The sequence below is a fragment of the Panthera onca genome, chromosome B4 (genome assembly GCF_046562875.1).
Source record: "Panthera onca isolate mPanOnc1 chromosome B4, mPanOnc1 haplotype 2, whole genome shotgun sequence".
NCBI classification, from domain to species: Eukaryota; Metazoa; Chordata; class Mammalia; order Carnivora; family Felidae; genus Panthera; species Panthera onca.
The window spans coordinates 56,729,440-56,749,458 of record NC_138345.1 but is presented as its reverse complement, the minus strand read 5'-3'; the positions used below and the strand labels follow the sequence as shown (position 1 = coordinate 56,749,458).

Here is a 20,019-nt window from a genome sequence, read left to right as displayed (position 1 = left end):
TTTAAAAGAATGTATTCTAAAACCACACCTGGCAATTAATTGCATTTTGTATCCTATCCAGGATCAAATTTGTTCAACCACACCTGAATGGGGCTTCCTCTGACTAGGAAAATTGAATTGTTTAGAGAAAAGTATTACAGTGCTGATGGAAACCATTTGTCTCATGTAGATACAGCCTTAACTATTTACATCATAATCACCAAGTTTTAACTTTTTCTGTTGTCATTTTCCACTTGTATATTTATCAAAGCTCATGTTGGAAAAGATCAGGTGATTTTGGGTTTTTTTTTTTTTTGAAAATGTATTTAATCATTGTTTTGGCTGTATGAAACTAGAAATATATTCACATACTTTCCACATTGATTAATTTTTCAGAAATGTGCTAAATAAAATAGCCATATAACGTTACTGATTGAAATATTTAATTGCCTTATGAGATTAGCTTAAATAAATAGAAGTCGATGAGCCAAGCTTAATAAACTTAAAATATGCTGTATTTATTCTTCATCAGTTTTCTGAACAGTATTTCCGCTTCTAATAAAAAAGGAAACTCTCAGTTAATTAGTTCCTCATACACCACAATAAAATTAATGTTTAGGAGTTAAATACCATAAACTTCCTCAGGCATATTTGCTGATGTGTTCCTGTTTTTGGTTAATGTCACATGTTTCATTGTTTAATGGGGATATCATGTGGGTTCCATTATATCTCTCTCGTGTAAAGGGTCCATGTGTCTGGCATTTTAGGAGACTGCATGCTAATTTCTGATTTAACTGTGTCAGCTGACATACAGGTCGTTGACAATCAGTGCTGAAACAATCACCGAATCACAAGCTAAAAACCATTGACATGGTACGCTTTTATCAAATTGACAAAATAGGAAACATGTGTTGTCAGGATCACATACTGTAGGTTCTTTGTACATTAGCAGAGAGAAGAGGATGTAATCATATATTCAGGCTTCTGTGTTTGTGTGTTTTAAAATTATTGTGACCAGCTCTTCTCTACCCACCCCCCCGAAACACCTTATAAACCAATGACTTTGGGTGAACACAACTTCATTGTAGAATTTAGTCTATATATGTATATATATATATATATATATATATATATATATATATAAAATTTATATTGTATTTATTATATTTGTAATATATATTATATTAGTATATAAAATTAGTAATATTAGTAAATATATATCTAGATCTAGATCTAGATATATTTATTTAAAGAATTGCTGTGGTACCTACACAGCCAATCATTTAAATTGCCATCTGAAATAAGTTAGACTGGTGGCTTAAAATGTGAGATGATTAAAAAGTAAAGAGAATTGAGTGCAAAAATGTATATAACATTCCACAATTATGGTGGAAGCTACCCTCCAATTCTCATGGGAAGGATGTTTTTAGGTCAATAAAATGTGGTGTTTTTTTTTTTTTTTTCCTAAAAGGGAGTTTATAGTATTTTTACAAGATTCATCACTGAGAGAAGGGAGATGTATGTTGTGACAAAGTGTCATAACTTGGTATAAAAACAATAGCTTATATTGTGCCTTATTGTTTATAAAACATAGACACATAATTAATTTTAAGCATCATAACTCTGTGAGCTGATAACTAAGCTATGTTAGTAACTACTGTTGAATCCCGTCCTCCCAACACACACACACACTACTACCAAAATACACACATGAGCAAACACAAAAAGCAAAAGCCCCTTTTTCAAAAAATTCCTCAGATTTTACTAGACCAAAAATATATACTTAATCTTTTAATCCATCTTGTTTGCTTTTTAACACTTAAGAACATAAGCATGCCATTCAATTTAAATATAAACCCATTTGGGTCAGTTTTTCCTTTTTTGACATAATTCTTGATAATGTAGATTTGTCAAATGGAAAGAAAGAGTGCTTGGCTGATGACACTCTGTGCTCTCAGCCAAGAGGCCTCACAATGTGGTATTACCATATATGACATTGCCATAGTGCAGCCTAACCCTCAGAATTCTAAATTTATATCTTTCTGGCCACAGCAAACATGGAATCTCATCTTTGTAGCAGCCTCACATGAAGGTCATCAGACTGAAATGTAAGCCCAGAAGGGCAATATTTTATTTGAATAAATTTATTTGAATAAAATATTTATTTGAATAGAACTGTCAGTGATACCAAACACCTCTGTTCTCCGGTGTGCATATTCTTTCACTGTAGAAAATTCCATTAGAAGACAAACTGTAGTCATGAGGTTGATAGGAAAATATGGAAACAGAAAAAGTATTTAGTAAAACAGGTGAAGATAGTATTTGCTTACAACTCTACAATAGATACATATCTTCTATAGGGACGGAACAAGTCATGCTCTTATAATATCATGTGGAATCATATACTGTTTTAGGTTTATCTACTTTAAAAGCCAAAATAATATTAGTTGAAACATGGTGAAAGAATATTTTTTTTCACTTACATAATAGTCCAAACATTGCTCCTGTGGTAGTTCCATAAGAGCAAATCCTAGGCTTGTGCTCTTATTATACCACCTTCCACAAACTATAGTTTCTGTCTTAGATATCTTCCCCAGCCACCATATCCCCATTCCAGCCAGTGGAAAGGGCAGAAGAACTACAGCGACTTTGTAAATAATACTATTTCCCTAAAAATTTATTTTGGCTCTATATTCAAAGAATATTTTCTTACACCTACTTAATACAGTCATCTCATAACAACCCTTCGCATTTTTTCCTAATATATTAAAGATAGCACCTGCTGACTGCACAAATCTCAAATGACGTAGAAGCATAGAAAACAGAAACCGAAAGTTGTCTGTCTACACTCATATGCCCCTATAATCCCACTCCCCATATGTAATCACTGTTAACAATTTGGTACTTATTTACCAGAACTATAGATAGAAATATGTATGTGTTTATATATAAATAAGTATATACATTTATTTATATATAGATACATATATGTGATATGTAAAATGTGAACATATCTGTAGGTTGTAATGTGTATGTAATGATACATAGATGTTATATATGTATATATATATAACATCTATGTTATTATATATTATTTAGTACAAATCATATATATATATGATTTGTACTAAATAATATATAATGTATATGAGGGTAATGTTCTATGGACTATATTCTACTTATAAATTAAAAAATCATGACTATCTTTCCTCTTCTGTACTTTTATTTTTTTAAATTTTTTAAGATATTTATTCATTTTTGAGAGTGAGAGAGACAGAGCGTGAGCAGGGGAGGGGCAGAGAGAGAAGGAGACAGAATCCAAATCAGGCTCCATGATCTGAGCTGTCAGCACATAGCCCAATGCGGGGCTCAAACTCACGGACTGCAAGATCATGACCTGAGCTGAAGCCAGACTCTTAACTGACTGAACCACCCAGGTGCCCCATCCTCTTCCATACTTTTAGATCTAACTTCTCCTGCATAATATTTCATTAAGCTGGATTACCATATTCTATTTGCATTTCCCACTAATGAACATTTAATTTTGTCTACAATATTTACAGTTAAATAATTCTACAGTAAACATTTTTGTGTGCACATATTTGCCCCAAATGAACTCTTCTAGTCCCAGTATATGGCATTTTACTTTCATTCATTTGTTCCTTTCTGAATAGTTTTCACCTGAGAGATTGCCTCTAAATTCTAATGCTCTCTGAGTTGGTTAATGAAAGGTCTAAAACTTTGAAAATTGACTCATCTGAGTCAAGCTATAAATAAGCATCAATGAGACTTGTAATCTGAAACTATTAATTGTCTGGATTTAGTCAATTCTGTTAGAAAAAAAAAATTAAAGGGGCGCCTGGGTGGCTCAGCTGGTTAGGCAACTGACTTCGGCTCAATTCATGATCTCACCGTGAGTTCGAGTCCCTCATCAGGCTCTGTGCTGACAGCTCAGAGCCTGGAGCCTACTTCACATTCTGTGTCTTCCCCTCTCTCTACCCCTCCCCTGCTCATGCTCTGTGTCTCTCTGTCTCTCAATAATAAATAAATATTTTTAAAAATTTTTTGAAAAAAAAATTAAACAAGATATCAAAAGACCTTGGTAATCAAAATCCCATTTCATATTATTCTGTGCCCTTTGGCTAGTCATTTCCTCTTTGTGCCCTAGATTTTTAATCTTTAAGTGAGCTACAATAATGTCTGCCCTACTCACTTCATAAGGGGATTGTAAAAATTGTGCATTTCTGAGGAATTTAAATTATAATATAAATATAACATATAATTATTATTTATTAAATGTAGAAGTCTGTTTTGAACATTTAGAATGTGACATAATGAAAAGAATTTCAGGAGTTTATTCTAGGTCACTATACTTCTAACCAAGACTTTTGCATTATTTGGTTTTCTTTTTTTTTTTAGGGGGAGGGGAAATGCCATAACGGTTCTTAATTTTCAGAGTTCTAAATGTATCATTCTAGTAGGAAACTCTAGACCAGAAGTCATCCCAAACATACAGCTCACAGGCTTATTGTTACAGGGGCTAGGAAACTTCCTGTTTTCAACTTGCAGTTTCCAGATTCCAGCGACACTCTAGGAGGAGGAATATCTATCAAAAAACCGTGATAGACAGAAAACTGGAAAGGTTATAAAAGGTGTCAAAGAAATGAAATGCTTGCTAAACCTTAGTATTAAAAGTGGAAAATAAAAACTATCATTTGCTTTTATCATAAGTGGCTTATACCAATGCCCCTCTGCCAAATCACTGCTTTTAAGTACCTGAATCATTTGGGGTGCTTTTTTCTGTGCCATTTATTTCCTCATAAGACACAGAAGCAAAATATAGACATAGTAATCTAATGTACGTTTGGATATAGAAGCTGTTCCTTAATTAATGATTCTCTTTGAGCAGCTTAAAATGAATTATTGTGCAATAGCTTAAATGATGCCTTCGTAGCAATACTGGAATGCAGGAGGAAAAGGAGATTTCTTTGATTCATTGTCACCTTTTCAGGGATACTCAGATTTCTTAGATAATTAACCCAGGAATTTTCATTAGGACTAGAATTCATTTAATTTATGGGCTAAGAGGTAAAGAAAGAATGCCCTATCTCTTATAATCAGAAATGTCTTCCCATTTTGAGAGGCATTTCTTAAAAAAATTATAACCTCTTACTAAACTAGCCAACTGAGTAACTATTAGTTAAATAGGATAAAGTTTTCATTTGCTATGCTACATTAAAAAGACATAAAAATATTTTTTTTATTTTTAAAAACTTTTTACTGAAAACACCTGAGACAGAGCAATTGAGAACAATTATCTCAAAATATCTTTTGAAAATAGATGTTTAGTCAAACAAAGGATAATTATTAATCTTATTTTCTCAAAATTCACATGAAATATTTCTATTATTTTATGAGACTCTCCTATAAAATATTAGCATTTCTCACAAACAAGTTTCAAGTATCAAAGTCCTATTCTAACAAATTGATAAAACCCCTTTACCTTAACTCACGTATACCATATCAGTTGTTCTGAACTTCTTGACTTGGATTCCACAAGACGATTTAGTGGAATTGTTATAAATTTAACCACCTAAAAGGGAGCGAGGGAGGAGACATAGCTGAGCATAGTACTATAAAAAATCAAAGTTTAACTCACTTGGATTTATGAAAGTCTAAATTGATTTGAACAATCACAATGAAAGATTTTGTTTTGTCATTTGTTTATATATAACATCTTTTTTGGTAAACACTTTGACCATACTCAGGTACTTTAATGCCATCATAATAGTGGGTTCCTTTTAATGAACAGAAATTATGTTAAGATTTAGGAATTTCATATTATTTATTTCAAATACTCAATGAGATATGACTTGTTTTAAAATTAAAATTTATAAAATAGACAGATTATGGAATATTATAAAAGAATAATTTGATAAATGAAAATATTTTACAGAACATTCTTTACCTCTTCTGGGTCCATATTTCCTTATATCCCCAAGCTCTAGGCTTCTCTTTCCTCTTGGTTTCCTATTCTACTTTTGTATCATTGGTTGCTGAGCTAACACATCATTATTATTTGAATTAAACCCTGTCCAAATACTAATTTGTTCCTTATTTGTATAATTATTTGCTTACAATCTGTTACTTCTACTAAACTGTAAGCTTTTGATATGGGAAGAGTGGTCTCCTGTGTTGATATTTGTTAATTTCTTAATTAAATGAATTGTTTCTTCATTTATTCAGTCAGTAAACATTTTAACAGCCTGTGCTATGTATTTAACAGAACCTTGCACTTTAACAGTTCCTATGCTAAGAACTAGGGATTTAAAGATGAGTAAGACTGAATCTCTGCCTGTAGGTTGCTCATAGTGTAGTTGGGGAGAATGGGACATAAACAGATGTAATATGATAGACATATGCCTAGAATTTTTGATGGAGGTCAGGGGAAAAGGAATGAATTCATACTTAAGAGAGGTGGAAGGTGTCAGGAAAGGCTACTTGGAGTGGGGACCCATAAGTCAAATTCCAAAGGATGAAGTGGGGCAGGCAAAAAAGCATTTGAAGAAGTTGTCCAGGTGAAGGAACACAGAAATAACATTCTAAACAGAAGAAAACAGCCTGGACGAAGGCTGGAAAGCGAGAGATGGAATGGGGTGTACATGGACCTATAACAGTTCAGTGATAAAAGTAAATTATAAGGCAAGAAATGACGAGTAGTGTGAGGACCTAAGAAGAGGCAACTCAGGGGAATATTTATACACTGTGTATGCTCCAGGAAATGAAAAACCATTGGAGGTTCCTCCCATCCTTACTTTTAGGCTTATCCATTTATTCATTCAGCAGATATTTATCATCTATTGTGCACCAGGCATTGCGGCTCTTGGACCTCTTTCATCTTGTCTAGTCTCATATATTTTTTAATTTTTTTTAACATTTATTCTTTTTTTTTGAGAGACAAAAAGAACAGAGCATGAGCTGGGGAGGGGCAGAGAGAGAGGGAGACAGAATCCAAAGCAGGCTCCAGGCTCTGAGCTGCTAGCACAGAGCCCCATGAGGGGCTCGAACTCATTCACTGCGGGATCATGACCTGAACTGGAGTCGGATGCTTAACCAAATGAGCCACCCAGGCACCCCTAGTCTTATATTTTTACTGAGGATCTAACCCAAGCTCAGCCCTTTCTCCGATTCTTTCTCAAATGATTTGAGTTTGAATAAATTCTTCTTTTCTCTGGTAATTTTTCTCTTTCTTATTCATTTGATTTTCATCTTATGGCTTTGATTTATTTCACTCTTGATATCTGTATGTCTTATTTGTGAAACTGAAAGTGTCATCAAGGCAAGAACTATACCTTTTATTTCTTTGTGCCCTCCACATAGTATTTGATACATATTAGTTGGATAAGCTCTAAATGAATGTATCTATTTGAAAACAAGTCTGTGTTTGCATAGTGTTCTAAAAATAGTCTATGATGTCTTCTAAAATAATAATTTTTTTCTAAAAATAGTCTATGTTTTCTAAAATAATACATTTGGGGTTTGTTTTTTTGTTTGTTTTGTTATTTTGTTTTTTGTTTTGTTTTTACTCAAGTACTAATGTTTATAGTACTTACTATAGTATAGTAAGTATACTATAAGTATACTTATAGTATACTTATAGTATACTTATAGTATACTATTAGTATACTTATAGTATAGTAAGTATACTATAAGTATACTTATAGTATACTTATAGTATACTATTAGTATACTTATAGTATAGTAAGTATACTATAAGTATACTTATAGTATACTTATAGTATACTATTAGTATACTTATAGTATAGTAAGTATAGTATAGTCCTGGACTTTTTTTTTTTGTAGAATAAGAATAATTATATCTACCCTACTGAATTGTTGTGAAGATTAAGTGAGATTTTATACACACACGTAAATACGTATGTGGATGTATATATGTGTGTATATATATATATATATATATATATATATATAGTATTTTAACAGTGCTAAAATTCAACAAATACTAGTTGCTCACATTCCAAATTAGTAGGAAAAAATGAATTATTGAAACAGGATGTTGGAGCAATTGAATAACTACTTGGGTAAGAATGATTCATTCTTTAAATAATTTACTAAAATAAAAGCCCAAACTATAACTTTTTTTTTCTTTTTTTTTGCTCCTGTCTCTCTTTTCTCCCATCAAATTGGTCATCAAATCTGTCTCTCAGATCTCCTTCCCTTATGCTTAGTTTAGGCCACTATCATTTCCCGCTTGATTTATTGCAGTGGTATTTAACAAGTCTGTCTCCAGTCTCTCCCTCTTTCAATCGATTCTATCCCTTGCCACAAAATTGATCTAAAACACAAATCAGACTATGTCACTCTCCTGCTTAAAATCTTTCAGTGACTTAACATTGCCTTTGAAGTAAAACACAAGATTCTATAAGATATGTGTTCCACCTCCTTTTTAGCTGCATAGCTTACCCTTCCCTTACCGCATCAGACACACTGAGAGTATTTAAATATTCTCGAAAGTAGGGGTCAGTAAAAGATGGTGGTTATTGTTCGCACTGCTTGATCAATGGCAGGAGGCTCCTTCCAAGCCAGAGGAACCCACTGATTAATCTATGGTTCCCTAAGATGAAAGAAAGCAATTTTCTTCAAAAGTTCTGTCCATAGTGTCCTTTTTAATGTCATTCTTTCCTTAGATTCCTACAGAGCTCTGTCCATCTGGAAGTTAGAGTGGTAAAAGCAGAATGTTTTAAGTACTATCTGAGAAAATGGTGAATTAGAGCAATTTTGGTTATACTAAATGGTGGAAGCTTACTGTGGGACTCTAGCAAGTAGAAGACATGGAAAGTAGGTGATAAAATGGTCCTGAAAGGCAATGCCTTAGTGAAACTAGCTATTTTTAAACATTTTTTAAAGTTTATTTATTTTTGAGAGAAACAGAGACAGCATGAGCAGGGGAGGGGCAGAGAGAAAAGGTGAGAGAGAATCTCAAGCAGGCTCTGTGCTGTTGGCATGGAACCGGATATGGGGCTCAATCCCACCACTATGAGATCATGACCTGAGCTGAAATCAAGAGTCAGATGCTTAAACGACAGAGCCACCCGGGAGCTCCTGAACCTAGCTATTTTTAATAGACATTTTAGCAAATAACCTTTCTTGACACTGTTTCCAAGTTAAGTTCTTCTTTTCTTGAGGTTTTCAGAGTACCTTCTACACTACCTTCTGATTTGCTCATTGTATCATCCAATTGGCTTATATGTTTATCCCTCTCACTTGATTAGAAACTTGTCTAGGGCTAGGATTGTGTGTGTATGGGTATGGGATTTAAATTTTGTATTTCCCACCACCTAGAGAAGGCAATCTGGTATTTGTCAAGAAAACAAACCAAACCAACCAACCAACAAAACACCATGGAGGGCTAATAAAGGAATGCATCTCCTTGTTTCAGTGAAAATAATGCCATAAAACTTTCCAGAACATTTATACTAATCCATAGATGAAAGGATGTAGGTCCTTGACCCGGGGTAAGAATATATTTGCTTTGACAATCTTCCTGAGCCTAGATAACCTTGTTGGGAAATATTGTTTTTCTTACTTTATTATATATCAGAGAGGTAAATCCTTCTTAATGTCAGTAGGGATTATTATGATCTAAATATTCATTACTTTAACATTATTGCAATTAACATGCTTTCTAAGGGGTTATTGGGTTATTTAATATTAGCTATATCATTTATATCAATAGACACTATAAGCTAGGTTGTATTCTGAAAACAATTGACTAATATACCTCACATATTTTTCAACTTTTTGAAAAAAATTGTTTTGAGCTAGAATTTTCCATACTTGGCTTTGAAATAAGAAGCCAATTAATTTTGGAAAGGCTTAGGGAAAAACTGTTCAAATGGTTAAAACCTAGGAAAGAGTAAAAGATATTACTTTTAACTAGTTGAAAGTCAATTTGAATAACTTACACATGGTTGAACTTTAAAAGTCAGAATTTTCCATTATTTAATTTTTACTAAGTACTTCATGAGGTATTTACAAAATAAACCTGTTAAATAAGGGATGGCACAAATAGATGACAGTATTTACTTCAATAAAGGATCTTTTTTCCCCAGTAGGTCTTAATTACTCTTTTGCCATTAATAACCACCCTTGCCCTTATTTTTAAAGTCTGATAGATTCTGTGTTTGCTTTGGACACCAGCATATGCATGCAATATATTTTGAATTTAATTAAGAGTGAAATTGCTATATTGGCCAGCTTCACAGCTATTGTATTTGTATTTACTTAGTAACTTGGGACAAATTTGAGTCAAACTAGTTTTGGATATCTGGGTCTGAAAAATTGGTAATAAGGTAGACATGCTTCAAGTTATGTATGTTTGTATGCTGAAAGGAGACGGTTGTGATAATGTGGTACCTTAGACACAAACTTTTGAAAATTAGTTGATATCCTGTTTATGACTATATAATTATATCTTGGAAACTGTATATGATTAAAGACACATATTAGCTATCACAGTCTCTTTAACTCCAGCTGCCAGTCTTTTGTTTTCTCCGATTTACTTAAACATCAAATACATTGATGTGTGGCTGTGTATGGCAAACATTAGTTTGCTAAGGCTACCATAACAGAATAGCACAAACTGAGTGGCTTAAGCAACAGAAATTTATTTATGGAGGCCAGAAGTCCAAGATCAAGGTGTCAACAGGGTAGATTTCCTTCTGAGTTTTCTTTCCTTGACTTGTAGATAGATGGCCATCTTCTCCTCTGTCCTCACATGGTTGTCCCTCTGTGTTGTTTGCATCCTAGTCTTTTCTTCTTATAAGGATAGCAGTCCTGTTGAATTAGAGCCCACCTGTGTGACCTCATTTAGGATTTCAACATATACATTTGGAAGGAGGGAGCACAACTCAGCTTATAACACATATATACAATTATTTAGCTTGTATAAATGTTTTATATATATATATGTATATATATGTACATATATATACATATATATGTATATATATATACATATATATGTATATATATGTACATATATATACATATATATGTATATATATATATATATATACACGCATTTATACTCACACATACAATATGGGATGTGTATAATATGATAGTTATTCATTCGTACATGTACAATTGACCCTTGAACAACACAGGTTAGAGCTGCACAGGTCTTCTTCTATGCAGATTTTTTTTGATAAATATAATACAGTACTGTAAAAATATTTTCACTTCCTTATGATTTTCTTAATAACATTTTCCTTTCTCTAGCTTACTTTATTGTAAGAATGCAGTATATAATAATATAACATATAAAATATGTGTTAATTGATTATTTATGTTATCAGTAAGGCTTTCAGTTAATAGTGGCCCTTAGGTCCCTGGGGAGTCCAAGGTTATACCTGGATTTTCAACTGCATGGGAGTCAGCACCTCTCACCCCTGTGTTCAAGTAGCAACTGTGTGTATATATATCCAAGTAGATCCACATATATACAAAGGAAAATAGACTATTCATTCATTAATATGCATTAATGAATTTAGAAAATGAAATGATAAAAGATAAAATACCAATATATGCATTTTTAAAATTTATAGAATAATCTAGATTTTGATAATGAACTTTATATGTATGTATCACACTCAATTTGTTATTAACAATTAGATAATAGTAATTGAGAAGTGCCCAAAATACCTATGCAGGTGCTTGCTATCAATCCAAATGTATGAGGAAGTCTTTGTCCCTGGGTTCGAGATATGGGGTCATTTTTTTTTAATGTTTGTTTTAGTTTTGAGAGAGAGAGAGAGAGAGAGACCAAGGGGAGGGGCAGAGAGAGAGGGAGACACAGAATCTGAAGCAGGCTCCAGGCTCCAAGCTGTCAGCACAGAGCCCGACATGGTCTTGAACTCACAAACTGCGAGATCATGAACTGAGCCAAAGTCATTCGCTTAACCAACTGAACCACTCAGGTGCCCCCAGGTCCAGGGTCATTTTTAAAACCCCCTGCTACCTAACTTCTTTAATGATACTTGCTAAAACTTTATTTCATAGTCATTGCCGTGTTGTATCCAAATAGCCTCCAGTGTGGGGTATTAAGTTTCCCAACTCCTTCCCTTCAGTCTCTTTTCCCTCTACTTTATTCTATCACCTATCAGGTAAACTGATTTCTCTCCATTCCTTCAGCATGTCATACATGTTTTAATGTGTTTCACCCACCCAAAACATCTATCCCCCCTCTACCTGCAAATCTTCAAGGCCAAGCTCACTCTTATTTTCATCTTTATTCTCTCACTTAATTAGAAAAGATGGATGTGTAGTAGATAGAGACCAAGGTTTGTTTTGTTTTGCCTCCCAAAGAACCTAGCAGAGTTCTCGTCACATGGTAGACGTTGTAAGTACTGATTAATTGATTAATTCACAACAGGATAACTAAATTATGTAAAATGAATGATCACTATGAAGGGCATCACAGCCTCTACTTTTTGCTATAGTTAATTTTAAGATTATATTGATTAAATGAACAATAGAAACAAATTACATAGTTTAAGTATTTAAGTTGCCTATTCTAATAGTCATACTATAATATTTGTTATTTTTGCTAGTTTGCATAGTACAAATTCAGCTTTTAAACATCTAAACTTCCCCTTATAAATTCAAATAGTGTTTTCTAGATTAGATATTAAAAATACTAAATGGTAAATAAAACCTTATCCATGTAACATCAGTCAGTTGTCCACTCTCTCCCCTGTATCATCAGGGTTTTTTTCCCCTATATTTACTGGATCGTTCTTACTGGCATGCAAGCATTCTATAAGTTTTACAAGTATACCTTTTAAGTAAGGTTTTCTGGATTACATGCCCTCCAATAACTACTGCAAAACACCTCACTAGAATTGTCTGTTCCATCACTTCTCAAATAAGTACAAACTGTCTGGGACTCTTGTTGAAATTTAATTTCTAATTCAGAAGGTGTATATACTTGCTGCTTTAACAAATTCTCCCAAAACTTAATGGCTTAAAACAATAAAACATTTGCACACAGCCCTGCTGGGAACCTGTGGCTCAGGATCTTTCACATAGTTGTGACCAGTGTGTTGGCCCGGGCTATATAGTCATCTCTAGGCTTGACTTGAGGAAGAATCTGCTTCTAAGCTTTCTCCTTTGGCTGTTGGCAGGCCTCATCTCTTTGCTTGCTGTTGGCTGAGAACATCATGCCTTTGCTATGTGAGCCTCTTTTTAGGGCAGCTCAACATAGCTGCTTAGTCCAAGACAGATAGACAGCGTAGGGTTAGGGAGAGGATAAACAAGACAAAACCAGAATCTTCTTGTAACCCAACGTCACAAGTAATATCGCATCACTTTGCCTTCTTCTCTTCAAGGGTAGGAGATTACAAGGATGTAAACACAAGGAAAGAAGTAGAGTCATTGGGGGGTTCCATCTTAGATGCTGCCTGTCCAAGTAGATTTGGTGTGGGGTTTGAAATGCTACATTTTTAACGAATTCCTAGGTGATAACCGTTATTATTCTCCAAGAACTTCATTTTGAAAAGAAAGGGTCTATACTTCCTGACTCCAGTTCTACTTTTAATCATCCTCTGTTGGTCACACTCACTCCAATTAGGCTTTCTCACCCTCCACTACACTGAAATTGCCCATGTTGGAGTCACCAATGACTTCCACATTACTAAATCCAGCATTTGAAATAAAATCACTCTTTCTGAAAATCTTTCCTTACTTGGCTTCTGGAACATTAAATTTATATTTCTCCTTAGTTTTTCTGCTACTTGCCTATCTCCCTGACTATAAATATTACTATAGTCCACAACCAACCCTTGGACCTATTTTTTTTTCTCTACAGTTAACTCCTAAACAGTCTAATGAAAGCTTATAGCTTTACATTCCAGATATATGCTGACTACTCTCAAATTTACATTTCTGATATGAATTTTTCCCCTAAAATACTGACGTGTTTACCAAGTGCCTCATTGAACATCTCTACTCAGATATCTAATAGTAATTTCAAACTTAAAGTGTCCAAAATAGAATTATTCATACCCCGTGGCCTCCCCCTTCCCCACCAGGCCCAACCTGGCAATCTTGCTTCTCATTTAGTGTTTGCAAACCAAACAAACAGTACTACTCTCCAATCTGGCTGTTCAGTGAAAACCACAAGAGTCATCCTTGAGTCCTCTCTTACTCTCATATGTAAACAATCATGAAGTTGTGTCTGTGTTGCCTCTTTTTATCCCTTGACTTTCTCCATCATTCTCCATCCCAACATCACCACTCTTGTACAGACCATTATTATGTGTTACAGAGAGTTCTGATCTTTTTACTATTGATTATAGCTTCTAACCTCTAGCCCAGATGATTTTATTCAACCCATCTTTTTCTACATTCATGGTTTCCTTTAGCCTACAGAATGAAGTTTAGATTCTTTTTTCTTCAATATATGAAATTTATTGTCAAATTGGTTTCCATACAACACCCAGTGCTCATCCCAAAAGGTGCCCTCCTCAATACCCATCACCCACCCTCCCTTCCCTGCCACCCCCCATCAACCCTCAGTTTGTTCTCAGTTTTTAGATTCTTTAATATTGTTTTATAATGCTGTATATAATCTGGCCCCTGATTCCCTCTCCGGTCCCATTTATCTCTTCTTGTTTACCTGTGCTCTAAACTTAAGCAGTACAGGGACTGGGCTATGATATGACACTCCCATTTGACTGTAAGTCTTCATTAAAATGGTTTTTCTTTCTGTAAGGCTCTTCTTTTTCCTCTTTGTTTGGCTAGCCTTCTCTTCATTCAGATTTCAGCTTAAACCTAACTTCTTTCTGGAGGCCATCTTTGATCTCTTAGACTAGGTTTAAGGCACCTATGGTGTAGTGCATAGTGTTGTATACTTCCCTATCTTAACAGTCAGTGTATTTTCTACTAATCATTGAATTATCTTTTTTCTTTTTCTCCCATTAAGCTATAAGTTCTGGGGAGACCAAGTCAGCAGATGTAGATTCAGGTATTTTGAAGCCTGAAAAATATAACTTTGGGGTCCTCTTTAAGAATATATGTAATTATGGGGGCACCTGGGTGGCTCAGTCGGTTAAGCATCCAACTTCAGCTCAGGCCATGATCTCACAGTTTGTGAGTTTGACCCCTGCATCTGGCTCTGTGCTGACAGCTCAGAGCCTGGGGCCTGCTTCAGATTCTGTGTGTGTGTCTCTCTCTCTGCACCTCCCCTGTTTGTGCTCTGTCTCTCAAAAATAAATAAACATTAAAAATATATATATATATTTAATTATTTATTTATAATTATTATTTTAATTATATACACATAATTTTCAAATACACACACTCAAGTGAAAATGAGAGTTTTCATTTATAAAAGAAATCACAACAAAGTAAAAACGCTGACAAATATGAAAGCATATGATACTGTAAACATGCTTCCAGAGGCCCTTCGCAGAACCCCAAAGCTTAAGCTTCATTAAGTTCCCAGTAAACACACCTCTACAAGTCAGTCTTCTTTAAAACTCTATTTCTAGTGTTGAGAGCAGTGCTTGATATGTAGCAGATACTCAACAAATATTTTGGAATGGATGTATTAACTTTATTTTCACAAATTAGATTACTAAAAATAGATTTTTTCTATATTAAAAAATTATGCTGATAATTATTATTTTTTTATTTTTTGCTACGGTCATATTTCAAATACCAATAATGTACATGCCTGTTAGCATGTCAGTGGGCTCTAAGCAGAAAGTCTATTGTACTTCTTTACCAAATGGAAAAAAAAATTGCATTAAAAATGTATACTCCAATCTCTTAGATTGTATGTATATATATTTGTGTGTGTCTCTATATCTTTATAGATCACGTGTATTAAAACTTTAATGTTGAATTACTAAGATTTTGGTTTTTCAGATATCACCACAAACAAAAACCCTTCAGGGAGAGACCATCTATATTCTGTTTTCTTTATAATATATTTTATAAACATTTATCTCTGAGATAATAAGGATACGAATATTTTATATAAAACAATGCATAAAATGTTTTCTTTATTCTCAAATCATCCACAAGACACTACTTAAGAGGTTATTTGAATTAAGACAATAACATTGCATTCAAAAGGTAAGCTATTTGGCTTACATCTTTAGAGTTGAGTTTGTTAAAATGGAATTAAATTTAGTTAAGTTCCTCTTATGGTAACATTTTAAATTTGCTGAGGGTTGGTAGGCTCATGTCAAGACTGTTAGGGGTGTGTGTGTGTGTGTGTGTGTGTGTGTGTGTGTGTGTGTCTGTGCATGTGTGTGTGTGTGTGTGTGTGTGTGTGTGTGTTATAAAGTGCAGCCTTCTGATCAATGCACACTTTTTTCCTCCCATTTTCCTAAATACATCATGAAAAAAGGATGAGGTTTCCGCCTTAATTGCTTGTGCCTTTTATTCACATTCCTCTCTCAGCCAGAATTGTGAAAAGAGTGTTAGTAAAAGGCTGCACAATAGAGCTTTTCATTAGGCCCCAGCAAGGCACACAAAGGAAGGCTTTTGGAACAAGTGAATGCAGGAGTTTAATTTGCAGGTGGAGAGTAGATAAAAGGTGCTGACACCTCTATTCTTCTCTTACTTAGGTGACCCTTACCCTGTTCAGCTGATCCCAACTACCATGGCAGCTGCCGCTGCAGCAGCACCAGGCTTAGGCCCGCTCCAACTGCAGGTAAGTCGGGAAACAATGCAGAAGAGACAAAGGTTAAGTAAACAGGGAAAACAGCTATTATCGTGTTAAAGCAAAATAAGGCTGAGTAGTGATATTTGTCTCCCTCTTTTTTTGTTTTTGACTTCCCTTGCACTGATTCTCAACCAGAAGTTGAGTGGTTGACTCTTTTAATTTGGGGCCCTGTTTTCTGTACTAAAGAGAGCTTATTATACATTTTTATCGCCTGGTATGATTTAACAAAATGGTCTCAGGTTTTGCTTTGATTACTGTGTAACATAGTTTCATCACAGACTGGTCCTCATCAAGATAAAAAGAACAAAACTGTCAAAGACATTCACACAGATACTTATGAATCAAGGCAACTTAACAGAAATTACATTTTAAAAAATGTTCAAGACACCCAATATTTTTGACTCTGTAGGTCTTTTTATTCTCCTGCTAATGCCAACTCAGTTGGGCAAGCAAAAAGAAATAAACCAAATAAGCGAGCGCCTAAATGAGCACAACTTTATCCAGGCATCCCAATTAAGACCTTTTTAGCCCTGAAGAATACATATTCCCATATATTCAAGAATGTCAGTGATAACTTTACCAGATGTCCAAGTGATTTTAGAAATTTTGTCTCTGGAGTTGAAAAGAATATCAATAATATTATATTAAAGGTATCTTTCATTAACTATTTAAATCTTTGAATCAGCATCCCTCAAAATCTTCCCTAGCTTCTGTTGTTATGGACTTCATAGTTATGCAACTAATGAGGATAACAAACCATCTAATAATAGAATCAATCACCCCTGTGAGAATTGTGTATTTTCCTTTGCCTGAGAGACACAGTATATCTGTAAACCCAGATATATACCAGTTGTGCTTAATAAACTTAACTTGTATGCACAAAAATGCATTGTCATGATAGATGATCTTAACCTATAAGGAAGAATAGAGTTTTATATTGTAGCATTAAGAGACAAATATATCTGGCCAGCACTGGGGATTGTCAGAAGACCTGACGGGTTTCTGAAAAATCAGTCGAATCTCACAGGAAGAACACAGGAGGAGCTGAGACATACTGTGTTCTACAGAGGTTAATAACAGTCATTCCTAATCTACCTTTTCCACAAAAAGCTACAGGGTGAGTAAGTGTTTCTTTGAGCTGGAAGTATCTTGGGAAGTGTTAGAGCCAAGGAGACAATAAAAGTAGCATAACACTTGTTATCCTTTGAAATGGCATCCAGAAATAATGACAATATGGGAAAGTGGTTGTAATCAGTAAAACTTAAAAAGAGTAGTGAAATTAAAGAAAGAGGGAAGCATATCCAGAAATATATCTGAATGTAGAAATAGGAGTTTAGGAGATTTCTGATGTCCGTTTTAAAAGCAAGTTAGACATTCTTGTCTCCTTTCACCCTTGGATTAATGGTGACAGGAAGCTGGGGCAAGTATGTTTCACTGTAGGATTCTAGTAGAAAGTAGCTTTGTTAGGCAACAATCCAAACTTCTCTTCCTACAGAGATGGTATTAAAATATTTGAAATTCTTTTATTTCCATCCTTATAATACATTAGATTCCCCTAAAATATCAAGATCTAAAAAACTCATTTTCAGAATGAGGAAAAGACACCAAATGTATTTGCTCTTGCTTTCACTATAATTTAATCTATAAGTAGAATAAAGATCTTTTTTATATAAGTGACATTGTACCCATTAACATATATGAGTTTTAGTTAGGATCTCAGTAAACCAATACTGTGGTATAACAGGAAAATTAATAATCCAAAAGTCTTTTGTGGGAAGCCACTAGCTACTAGTAAAACACATACAGGAGCACCTGGGTAGCTCCGTTGGTTAAGCATCCGACTTTTGGTCAGGTCAGGATCTTGCTGTTCATGAGTTCGAGCCCCTCATCAGGCTCTGCACTGACAGTGTGGAGCCAGCTTGAGATTCTCTCATCTCCCTTTCTCTTCCCCTCCCCCACTTGTGCTTTCTCTCCCTCTTCTCTCTTCCTCTCTCAAAAATAAATGAGTAAAATTAAAAAAAAAAATAAACACATACATATAAACACACATGCAAATTTTTTACTCATGATTTAAAAATGCTACTCAAATGCAAACACATTTCAAACTCATGACATTTGCTAACTCAGTAACCTGCTAACCAAATTATAACAAAAATGCTGATGAATTGGCACTTCTACAAATACTCTCTATGCATCACACTGCTGAAAGAAGTAGCCCGATTCATAAGGGCAGTTATCTATTTCAGACTGCATTTCAATTTCATCCCTCTTTACACAGATATATGTTAATTCAAGCCTCTCGTTTTGAACATCTAGATCTAAGAAGGGCCCTATAAATGTATTCCTACTCATGATTGACTTTGCCTACCATTTGTGTTTTCTTTTGAAACGATCTTTGCCTGTCATTGTTCATACTTGGATGACATAGAGTAGAACCACAAATCCAGGATCCTCCTTAAAGAAAGAGTACAGTTATTTTAAAAGATGAGCAAGAGGATGTGTTTTAAATGCAGCCACTTTTTATTACTTAAATATTATTTCATGTTCCTGGATAAAATAATGAAATTCTAGCCATGTAATAAAATACACCTTATATTTTAAAATCACCTTACTATATACATTAGGAGCAGTTGAAATAGTCTAAGCATTGTGATGTATTTATTTTTTATAGAGAAAAAAGTGGCTTAATCTGGATTATGTAATTAACATGTTGTGCCAAGGGACTAATTTATTTATTTATTTTACAGTGAGATATCATTCTGTTTCTTCTGCCTTTAAAGTCTTTCCCGAGCCTCAGATCCATATAGACAACTATTTTTGACTGTCAAGAGGAAATATATAGGTGTTTACAGACAGTATAAGCTGAATACCAAATGGAATTTACCAGTTCTCTTTCTTGCCCCGAGACCTGCTCATTCTCTGGTCCTAGCAAATGGCTCCACTCCATCTTTGCTCAATCTGGAAACATGAGAGTTATCCTTGTCTCCTCTTCCTCTACATATGTTCATTCATTGTCTATGCATTCCACCTAATAAATACAGCAAGGATCCATCCATTTTTTTTCCATCTTACCTGTTATTACCCTTCTGGTCAGGCTCCCCTCATTTGTTGCCTAATTTACCACAATAGCTCCTGCACTGGTCTTCTGTCTTCATCTTACCCCCTCCAATGCTCTCTCTACTCGATCAGAATAATCTTTCTGATTTTAGAAAATCTGATCATGTCCTTCTCTTACTTGTTTTCAAGTTCTCTGGATCTTTACATGTGGTATTTCCTATTCC

The 20,019-nt window shown here is 34.3% G+C and overlaps 1 protein-coding gene across 21 annotated transcripts in view; it reads left to right on the top strand.

Annotated features, from left to right (window-relative positions):
• SOX5 (SRY-box transcription factor 5) overlaps positions 1–20,019 on the top strand; it is a 1,011,771-nt gene that overhangs the window by 886,755 nt on the left and 104,997 nt on the right. For all 21 annotated transcript variants that reach the window (XM_060659511.3, XM_060659513.3, XM_060659529.3 and 18 more), the window contains one exon: positions 16,641–16,726. In XM_060659511.3, the coding sequence (XP_060515494.1) occupies positions 16,641–16,726 (86 nt within the window). The remainder of the gene's footprint in view (positions 1–16,640; positions 16,727–20,019) is intronic.